The sequence below is a fragment of the Cebus imitator genome, unplaced genomic scaffold, assembly GCF_001604975.1.
Source record: "Cebus imitator isolate Cc_AM_T3 unplaced genomic scaffold, Cebus_imitator-1.0 Scaffold121, whole genome shotgun sequence".
NCBI classification, from domain to species: Eukaryota; Metazoa; Chordata; class Mammalia; order Primates; family Cebidae; genus Cebus; species Cebus imitator.
The window spans coordinates 387,530-398,549 of NW_016107436.1; the positions used below are offsets into that span (position 1 = coordinate 387,530).

The 11,020-nt window shown below is 42.8% G+C and overlaps 1 protein-coding gene across 4 annotated transcripts in view; it reads right to left on the reverse strand.

Moving 5' to 3' along the window:
* Positions 1-294: 294 nt before the first annotated feature.
* The window catches only part of MTMR4 (myotubularin related protein 4), a 28,097-nt gene continuing 17,371 nt past the window's right edge, over positions 295-11,020 (reverse strand). For 2 of the 4 annotated variants that reach the window (XM_017539765.2, XM_017539767.2), the window contains exons 16-19: positions 5,298-6,693; positions 3,547-3,657; positions 3,221-3,309; positions 298-2,566 (exon numbers count right to left, since the gene is read on the reverse strand). In XM_017539765.2, coding sequence (XP_017395254.1) covers positions 2,389-2,566; positions 3,221-3,309; positions 3,547-3,657; positions 5,298-6,693 — 1,774 coding nt within the window. In that variant the 3' untranslated portion in view covers positions 298-2,388. Of the gene's footprint in view, positions 2,567-3,220; positions 3,310-3,546; positions 3,658-5,297; positions 6,694-11,020 lie in introns of all 4 variants that reach the window. The other 2 variants (XM_037742455.1, XM_017539763.2) reach the window with 2 other exon arrangements.

Here is an 11,020-nt window from a genome sequence, read left to right on the forward strand (position 1 = left end):
CCCCGTCTCTACTAAAAATTCAAAAATTAGCCAGTGTGGTAGCGCACCTGTAGTCCCAGCTACTCAGGAGGCTGAGGCAGGAGAATCGCTTAAATCCAGAAGGCGGAGGCTGCAGCGAGCTGAGATCGCACCACTGCACTCCAGACTGGATGACAGAGTGAGACTCCATCTCTAAATAAATAAATAGGAAATTGCTGGTAGAAGAGGGTACAATGTTCTACTCTTCTCATGGTCAAAGAGTGAAAATTAAGTTTTCTTAGAAATGAAAATAAATAAGAAGACTCAACAAAGCAGCACTAATATAGAGATTTTATTTAAACTGTATTGAATTTTTACAGCACATTGCATGTTTGTCACAACGCAACTGCACGGTTTGGATTTTTGGCCACATCATATCACTTACATCCACAACAGCTCTGAAAGGAGTATTTGATGAACACATCTGAGCCAAGAGCCCAGAGTCTCTCTCCAAGGCCATGCAGTTTGTTCACTGATGAGACAGTCCCTCAAAACAGCCGCACTAAGTAGACAGATATAGTCTCCCCAAATGTTACCAATCTTACTCCCCTTGAAAACAAGCAGAGTGAAGTGCAATGGAAGTCAGGTTAATTAAAAAGCCACTCACAACTGGCAGTAAATTTTAATGACTAAGAAAATGCTTAAAATAATTTTATGTATTAGAAACAAGGAATAGCTTGTTACTTTTTCAATGATCTCAGGAATTTTGCAGACACAAAATCTCCATTATACAGCTCCATTTAAATGAAAAAAAAAAAGTTCTGCTAGGCTGACCTAAATACCCCAAAACTTTTTAGGTTACATCTATGGCAAGTACAAAAGAACCACAGATGCTTCTCTGTAGGACTGAAAAGGTCAGGACAAATAATGATTCTTGTTCTAAATGCAGATCCTAGTTATTTTGGAATGAAATGCTGTTTTCTAGAAAGCAACATGAAAGTAGCAGTGAGAAAGATGACTATCATCATTTCAAAACAGGATAAGCCTAAATGTAATTTACCATTTATATGTCAACAAATTAAGGAAAATGTATAAAGTCCTAGTGGTTTCATTATAGGCCAAGGAGACTGTATCTGTCCTGCCCACAGTACATGGCTATATCACTGTATCTTTTGGTTAAGTGCCACTGGTACATATTAAGATGAAAAAAACAAAATAAAATTTTTTAAAAACCAACAACGTTTGGTCCAAATGGACACATGTTCTCTCCCAATTTTGGTATCAAGGCTTTATTCTCTTCTGTTTGGGTTCCATTGTTAAGTGCACATTAATAGACAGCAGCATTTGTACTGAAACCCTCACATACCAAACAGCATATGCTAGGAGGTAAAAACCAAATGCTAAATTCTACCCTTGAGGTGTCAAGTGTTCAGGATAAGAAGCAGTGTGACCCAGAGGAGGCAGCAGCCAAGGGAAAGACAACATCAGGGAGTAGGCAATGGAACAACAACAAAAACCTTTATTTTCATGCCAGGAGAGGATCAAGGTGTAGCTCCTGTGTTAGCACCAGGACAACTAGGAAAAGTCAGGTGCAAAGGGTAGGGAACAATCAGCAGATATTCCACAAGGATAATTTTTGCTTTTCCCTTCTCATTCTTCACAGTGCATAACACAAGAGCTGCCACTGTGTAACAGAGACGACTGCCTTCATAGCTCAAAATAACTCAATGTTTGCCAGGACCGAACATCAGCAGTTTTCCTCTGCTCCCAAAAATGTCTCGCTCCCTAGAACTGTCCCCCTAAACTGAATATTTACCGATACTGGCTGATGAGCCAACTGAAAAATACATTGAAACCTCCACTTGCTGAACCAGTCTTCAAACTCCACAGAAAGACAGTACTAATGCAACTAGAGGGAGTGCCTCTAAAGACTGAGCCTTCATGCACAGACACAGAGCACAGAGGTACAGGATATAGTTCATCTCAAATAGGACAGGAATTCCAATCTTGTATACTATAATCTGCTTTTGTCAAGGTGGAGGAGAGATGGGTCTGGTTATCACTTGGAGTTTGGTTACACATATGCCTTTCTATTGCTGTTTGGGGCACTTTGCACCAGGCAACATCTATGCAATCATTATCTTGTGACCTCCAGGAGAAAGAAGCTGGAGTCACCAACTCAACATGAAGCTTCCAGACCCTGGGTCTGGATTAGGACCATTACCCCAAGGTGAGGGGTCTCACCAGTAGAGGACCTCCCGCCAAATTGGAATTTCTCTGCTCCAGTTTCATGATACCAAGGAGGATTTCTCAAGATGGTATCTTTGAGCTCTGTGTTTTCATGAGCCACACCAAGGAACCTTCCAAACTACAACTGAAGCAGATCCTCCCTTCAACCTGCTAAAATTGGACAGGTTGTCTCCCCGGCATTCAGCTGGAAGCTGTCGCGATGGGTTTCTTCAGATGTTGGCTCATGAGTTCCCTGGCACGAGAGACTTGAATGTGTTCGAAACATGAGTTACAGACGAGAACTGGGTCATAGAGTTGCTGATCAGGAATGGGCAGCTTCTGGTGGCAGCATGCAGCACAAAATACATTCCCACAATTTCTGCCAAAGCACAAAGAGGGAAGAGTTCATCAGAAATGCCTATATACTGGCCAGGCACGGTGACTCACCGATAATTCCTGTACTTTGGTAGGCTGGGGCGGTAGAATTGCTTGAGGCCAGTAGTTTGAGACTAGCCTGAGCAACATAGCAAAACCCCATCTCTAATAAAAAAATTAATATTAAGAAATGCCGATATACTGAGAATGTTAGTAAGTGAAAAGTTGGGGACAAACATAGTTTCTTTTTTTTTTTTTTTTAAGACAGAGTCTCGCTCTGTCACTAAGCGCCAGGCTAGAGTACAGTGGCATGATCTCAGCTCACTGCAACCTCCACCTTCCAGGTTCAGGCAATTCTCCTGCCTTAGTCTCCTAAGTAGCTGGGACTACAGGCACGCACCACCATGCCCAGCTAATTTTTGTATTTTAGTAGTGACAGGGTTTCACCATGTTGGCCAGGATGGTCTCAATCTCTTGACCTTATGATCCACCCGCCTCGGCCTCCCAAAGTGTTGGGATTAGAGGCGTGAGCCACCGTGACCGGCCACAAACATAGTTTCTATAAAGAGGTATCCATTTCCAGACTAATTCCACTTAGTTCTATACATATGTATTGCATTGGTTTTTGAGTCAGACTAAATAATATAAAACAACTTACCTGCAATGGTGTCTTCTTTTGGCCAACCAGAATTCACAATCACAGTTATAGCAGTGTGATGCCATATGGTCTGGAACCCAGCGAGTCACCTAATAGGCACAAGGAAACATTCTAGGTCCTTGTTGACAGAATGGAAGAGCAACACTGCAACAAGGAAAGCACCCCAGGAGAAAGTGACAAGGCTTATCTTCCTAACTGGGTACCACTTGCCTACCAGGCTGACATTCCTCTAGGGGAGAGCTCAGTCTACAGCATGCCACTCATCTCTGGGAAATGATGACTCAATGGCTCACATAAGTACCCACCACATATTTACCCAAACATACCTCAGTCTCTTTCTTATCAACAGGTTCCCAGCTTGCTTCTGAAAGACAGTCTTCACTGTGATCAGAGCCAAAATCCTCAGTATCACTGCCATCTGACTCCTTCAAACATGTCTGATGAAAAGGCAGACATCAACATTATCTTCATCATCGCTAACACTGTTTACCATGTGTCAGGTACTGTGCTAAGTGCATTACATACATGAACTTATTTAATCTCTCATGACAGTCTTACAACATATACTACTAATATTCCTATTTTACAAATAAGAAAATGAAGCCACAGAGAAAGTTAAGAGCTGATATGTAGTAAGCTGGGATTTGAGCCTAGTATTGTGGCTTCAGACCTATACCCTTACCAATATAAGACTCTCTCTTTTGTTATATTCTAAACCAAGAGTTGGCAAACAATGGCCCACAAGCCAAATCTAGCCCACGGCCTGTTTCTGTAAATCAAGTTTTGTTGGAACACAGCTGCATTCATTTGTTTACATACTATCTATGGCTGCTTTTTGTTTTGTTTTTGAGACAAGGTCTCACTCTTTTGCCCAGGCTGGAATGCAGTGGCATGATCACAGCTCACAGTAGCCTTGACATCCTGGACTCAAGCAATCCTCCCACTTCAGCCTCCCGAGTAGTTGGGACCACAAGCATCCACCATGACATCCAGCTAATTTTTTGTAATTTTTGTAGAGATGGGGTTTCGCCACATTGCCTAGGCTGCTCTCAAACTCCTTGGCTCAAGCAGTCTACCCACCTCGGCCTCACAAAGTCCTAACTACAGGTGTGGGCCACTGTGCCAGGGCTATGGCTCCTTTTGCACAATAGCAGAGGTGACTAGTTGCAACATAGATGGTATGGCCCACAAAACCTAAAGTAATTATTATTTGGCCCTTTACAAAAAAGTTTGCTAACTACTGTTTAAAGCACCAGAGAAGTGAGAAGCAGGCAAGTGAGGAGCACCTTAACAGAAGGAAGGAAAGTGTCTGTGTAGATGGCAAGGTACCACAGGGAGGAAGCTGGCTCCTGGAAGCTCCCCAAGAACCACAGTGCCAGAACCTGAGGCTGCCCAACACTGTACAGCCTAGATGGTCCTCATCTCTCACCTGGATTATTCCAAAATGACCTTACCAGCCTCCCAATCTGGGTCTCAACTGCCTCATTAAAATTGTACACTGTTGCAAGAGTCATTTAAGTACAGCTCTGATCATATTATACACTGGCCTAAAATTTTATTCCCTTAAGGGTAAAATCCAAATAAGAAGGGCACTCAAGCTGACCCTTCTAATCTCCATCTAATTCTCCAATGTCACCTCCCACCACTGTATCTGACTATCTCTAATAGCCCCAGTGTGTGTATGCATGCATGTACACATATACACTCGCATGTCCTTGTGATCATCCTTTTAAGCCATATCATTGGAGTACTTATTGCCACCAAGCTTCTGCAAATGGTGTTTCCTTTTCACTGTCTACCTAGCTAAATATCACACATTCCTCAGCACTCAGCTCAAGCATTACCTTCTCAAGAAAGCCTGCCTTGATGTTTCACTCCACTCCAGCCCTATAACACCTGATGCCTCCTCAATCATAGCACTTAAAACATCATCCTAATTGCTTACTTGTTTTTCCCCTATAGACCAGGCACCTAAGTCAGTGGCACACAGCAAGTACCCAACAAATAAATGCTGAATGGAGGGAAGGCTGGATGAACAGACTAAACAGTGAGTGTATGGCAGTTGGTGACTACTTACAAAATCATCCTCATAGTCCATGGGGGGCTCTGCTGGAGGGGCACAGCAGTGACGGATATCCAGCCTCATCTGAAGCTCACGCACCTGTCGACGTAGCTGCTCCACCTCTTGCTTGTACCCTGCTTCAATTTGCCGTAACCTATGCTGGATCACATCCGTGGGAAAGGGGAGTCCATCATCATCCAAATAGAGAGGAGGCACTGGAGAAGGGCAGCTCAGTGGAACGGGCTTTGTGCTAGAGGCTTGCTTTGGGTGACTGGACAACCACATCCGGTTCTTTCCTCCTGGGCCAGTACAATGTCCATTGGAATGACTAGAACAGACAGGTGACTTCACACCTTCTCTCTGAGCCCACTGGCCCCCAAAGCAGGGCCCTGTGGCCCACATCTGCTTACTGTTTGGCCTCTTGCTACAACAGCCATAGGAAAGCAGCCGCCGAGGGGTGGCCTCCCCACTTGGGAATGAAGTCACCATCCCTTGGAAGCTGTCCCAGTTGGACCCTAGAAAAGAGAACTCACTGATCTGGCTCTGAGAAATTGGCTTCCGGACCAATTCCAACGGCATTTTCCCAAAGCGAGGATTTTCCAATAACTGCCCATTCCTATTATTTCCTCTTTTACTAGTGTCTTCCTCCCCATGAATCAGATCCGGCACAAAATTCAGTTGTTCCTGGTGGGAGATACTTGCCACAGACCCTGAGGGATCTTGGCTGAGGAAGTCAGCACTTGGGTCTAGAGGAATTTGGCAGGCAGCACTCAGTGGGTTGCAAAGGGTGCTGAGGCTGTGATCGAGACCACATCTGGAGGGCACACCTAGCCTGGAGTCTGGCTGGGCCTGTTGGGGCGCACCTGTAGGAGAGTCCTGGGAAGACTCAGGAAAATTACAAACTCCATCACACTTGTTAGAAATGACCTTGGAGAGTACACTGACAGCTTCTGTTTCAGGACAATGTTCAGGTGGCTCCCCTGTGCCATCTAAAGTCCTACCCAGCTCATCCTGGGCAGGAGGGTCTGAAGCTGGTCCCTTGGTCTCTTTTAGGACTTTGATCTCAGGATCAGAGATGTTGCTCTTCATTTCCCGAGGCACTGTGGTATTAAGCAGTTTGTAACTTAGAGAACAGCTTTTGTGACTCTTGAAAGATTTATTGCTCAAGTAGTCTTTCTGGCTGCTGGACAGAGGAGGAGAAAGACCCACTTCTACAGTCTGCTGAGGACCTCCTACCCCAGACTCCACAAAGGCTGTCTCTGATCCCTCAGGATTGCTGTGCCAGGGCTCCAGGCCTACCCTGACCTCCTGACAGTGGTTATTCAGGTTAGGGTCACTGGATGTACGAGTCAGGGGGCTGCTTGTGTCACAGGCAGAAAGAAGATCATCCATGGATCTGGTTTTAGGTAATCTGGAATGACAAACACAACACCTGCAGGTCAGGAGATGGGCACTTACAATACAATATATGGAATTGAGTCAATGGAGCAATATCAAAGCCACAGTTTAGAAATAGTTACATTTAAGATTACAAATAACCAATGTTCCCTGAAAGTTTACTCTACAAAAAAAGCATAAGACACAGACCCTGTCATCTGGAACCCAAACATCTATTCTCAGCTTTTGTCAGCACTCAACCTACCAGTCTCACTAGGCAATCTTAACCACTACAGTGGTTTCAGCTGCCTTCTGTGCTGCTGCCTTCTGAATCTACTATTCCAGCCAAGACTATACCTAAGACTCAAACCCTATATCCCACCTGCCTCCATCACAGTAAAATGGAAAGAAGATGGGTTTTGGAGGTACACAATATTGGCTCTGACACTGATTAGCTACATGACTACAAATAAGCAAATTAACCTCTCAGATACTTGGTCTTTCCCTTTATACAATGATAATAATAAATCATACCTTGTAGAGATGCTATGAGAATTCAAAATATAGGCAACCAACCACAAACATAATAACCACAAACTTTTAGACAACACAATTCCCACAACACTGCTCTTGATAACCACTTAGCAGCAGGTGCTCCTGATTCCCAAGGCCCCATAGAAACTTCCCCTGGTATATAGTATTCAGAATTCTAGAAGCATTTGTATATACCAGATGGGTAAGGGACATTTTCAGGAATGACCATCCTGATTATTAATACAGTTCAAAGTCCTTAGAGCAATGAAAACTTGAGGGAAATTCACCAGGGAAACAGTAGAGGCTTCACTGGCCTCCTATTTTTAGATGGCTCAGTCAGTTCAGCCCATGCAGAAAAATCCCCCAAAGGCAGAGTTATAATACAGCTTATTTTAAGTAACTGGTTTTTGAAACTTACAATAAATGTTTTATACATATTTGATCTAACTTTTGTGAACAATTTTGATTTTTTTAATGGTATGAAATTCCAGGAAGGCAAAAGCAGTGGTTCTAATTATAGTCCCTGGAGTCCCATAGGCAGGGCTCAAATCCCAAATTAACAACTTCTTTGTTGTGTTACTTTAACTTCTGTAAGCCTCAGATCTGTCATCTATGGAATCAAGGTTAAAGTACCTACCTCTTCAAGCTATTATGAAGATTAAACAAAAGAATCCACATCAAGTGCATTGCTCAGTACTTCCTGTAACACATTATTGCACTTTCCTGTTGACTTACTTAATTCCTTCTACTGAAGTGTCTTGATGGCAGGACTCTGTCTTATTTGAATCCCCAGCACCTAGCACAGTACCAGGGGCAAATGACTTGAGAAATGAATGAGTGAGCTTAAAATCTAACATCAAGTTTCCACTGTTAGATGCCAATTGAATGAAATAGACCAGCAAAACTCAATACGTGATATATATCAGGCATCTTGGTGGATCTTCTTAGACGTCTAGACAACCAGGGCCCACCTAAGACCTACTGAATAAGAATGGCCAAGAGTGAGGCCTAGACATCTGTATTCTTTTAAGTACTATAGCTGACTTCTTTCTTTTCATTTTACTTTTTATTATGGAAATTTTCAAGCATACAAAAGAAGTAAAGAATATGGCTGAACACAGTGGCCCACGTCTATGATCTCGACACTTTGGAAGGTCAGACAGGCAGATCTCTTGAGGCCAGTAGAGACAAGCGTGGCCAACATGGTGAAATCCCATCTCTACTAAAAATACAAAAAGTTAGCTGGGTGTGGTGGTGCACACCTGTAAACCCAGCTCCTATGTGGGAGGCTGAGGCATGAGAATCACTTGAGCCTGGGACGCAAAAGGTAGAGGCTGCAGTGAGCCAAGATCACACCACTGCATTCCAGCCTGGGCGACAGAGCGAGATTCTGTCTCAAACAACAGCAAAAATAATATAAGTAACTCTCATGTGCTCTTCATCCAAATTCAAATAACATTCTGCCATCCTCCACAACTCATTCCTATGTGTACCAAAGGTTAATCAGCAATTTTGACAGAGATAATAATACCTGAGTTTAGAACAAGAAGAGAGAGCTCATCCAGCTAGGTGGTCAGGGAAAGCTATACAGAGAAGGTAGAATTTGAGATGGGAATAGAAGAATGTGTTTGACTTTAATGGAAGAAGAAAGACAGTAGGACATTGTTGATCTAGGGAAAGGTAGAATCAAAGTCAGGTCAGTTGTTACAGAGACCATTTCCTTTAAAATCTTTATATCAGTTATGTCTCAAAATCCACTCTCCGTCTTGAGCTGCCTACAACACACCTCCTTCTTTGCTGTCAACTAATATTTCAATCCCAATTTCCCTATACCTCCACTTTCTCCCAAAACTGGCTTGTCTTCTCAACTTTTCAATGTCTATCATAGTGTTACTAATATTCTCCTACTTTCTAAGCTCAGATATTTGGGACTCAAAGTACTTTTTACGTCTACTCTCCAGCTTTCAATCAATTCTGTAGCCTGCTAATGGCTTCTCCACAGTGCTTCTGAATTTAATCCTTTCTCTTTGCCAGGGACTCTTCCCCTCATATCTGAACTGTTACAGCGGTGCTGGCTGGTCTCTGTGCATCCAGCTACCCTGTACTCACTGATTAGTTCTCCAAGGATCCCACTGTCAGCAAATCACAATGACTTCCTACAATGACTTCCTATTGACAACTGAATCAAAATAAACTCTTCACCGTAATGTTTAAAGCCTTCAATGCCCTCAATGACCTGTCCTATATTTCTCTATACTCCTTAAAATAGCCTCCTCTCAATCCCTGTCAGGTGCAGAGGTTCTTTTTTTAAAAAAAAACTACCTCTTGAACAGGCGCAGTGGCTCACACCTACAATCCTAGCACTTTGGGAGGCCAAGGCGAGTGAGTCACTTGAGGTCAGGAGTTCGAGACCAGCCTGGCCAATATGGTGAAACCCTGTCTCTACTAAAAATACAAAAATTAGCCGGGCATGGTGGCACATGCCTGTAATTTCAGCTACTTGAGAGGCTGAGGCAGGAAAATCACTTGAACCCTCTCCACTAACCTTGTTACTAAGCTCACAAATCCCTTTATTTCGTTAATTTGTTTGTCCAGTTTTAATTTTTACTTTAGTAAATTTATTTAAATTTACTTATTATATGCCAGGTTCTAAGGCAGATACATGGAGCACAAAAATATCCACAGTTCTTTTCTGGTCCTTCATAAAAATTTCCTGAATAAAACAGCCACCAAATGACCCTTTTAAAAAACATTTCATTTCTCTAAAGCTTTGAACTACACACATTACTTTTTTTTTGAGACAAGGTCTCTCTCTGTCACCCAGGCTGGAGTGCCATGGCAAGGTCACTGCAGTCTCGACCTCCTGTGCTCAAACAATCCTCCTGCCTCAGCCCACCAAGTAGCTGGGAACATGGGTGCACGCCACCATGCCTGGCTAATTTTTGTACTTTTTGTAGAGGTGGGGTTTCACCATGTTGCCCAGGCTGGTCTCAAACTCCTGGGCTCAAGCAATCTGTGCACCTTGGCCTCTCAAAGTGCTGGGATTACAGGCGTGAGCCACCATGCCTAGCCTGAACTACACACATTCTTATTTGCTTAGATGTTGACTTAGAATTGTTGTCTAGTTGTTCTGTGTCTTATCTTACAGCTTAAAATTATCTTGAAAGTAGAACCAATATCTTCTATTTCTTTGGTGTAGCCCACAAAGCCTAGTACAGTAATAGGCAACTTGTAAGTATTAAAGAGACATTTGTTGAATTGATAAATCAGATACTAAGTTAACACAATGATTATTAAATGGGTCACAGAGCTTATTAAAAATTTGATTAAAAGTTATGGCCCCTCTCCCAGGAAAAGTAAACCTATGAGCCTATAGCCAAATTCTGCATAGTTTGGGGAAGGAGAAAAAAATCACTGAATTCCTAAAACTTATCATGGTTCTCTCACAAGTGACTTACTTCAAAGGACCCTAAAACCAATAATTTGGGATGCTGGGTTTTTTTTTTTTTGTTTTCCTTTATAATATTCAACCAAAAACATAAGTTATATTTTAACTTTAAAAACTTTCAGCCAGGCTGGGCATGATGGCTCACAGCTGCTACTCCAGTTCTTTGGGAGACCAAGGCAGGAAGATCACTCAAGGCTAGGAGTTTAAGACTAACCTGGGCAATAGAGTCTGTCTCTATAAAAAATAAAAATAGGCATAAAAATAAAAGTGCCTAATGAGCTAATTAGCTACTTGGGAGGCTGAAACACAAGGATTACTTGAGCTCAGGAGTTTGAGGTTACAGTAAGCTATAATTGTGCCATTGCACTCCAGCCTGAGT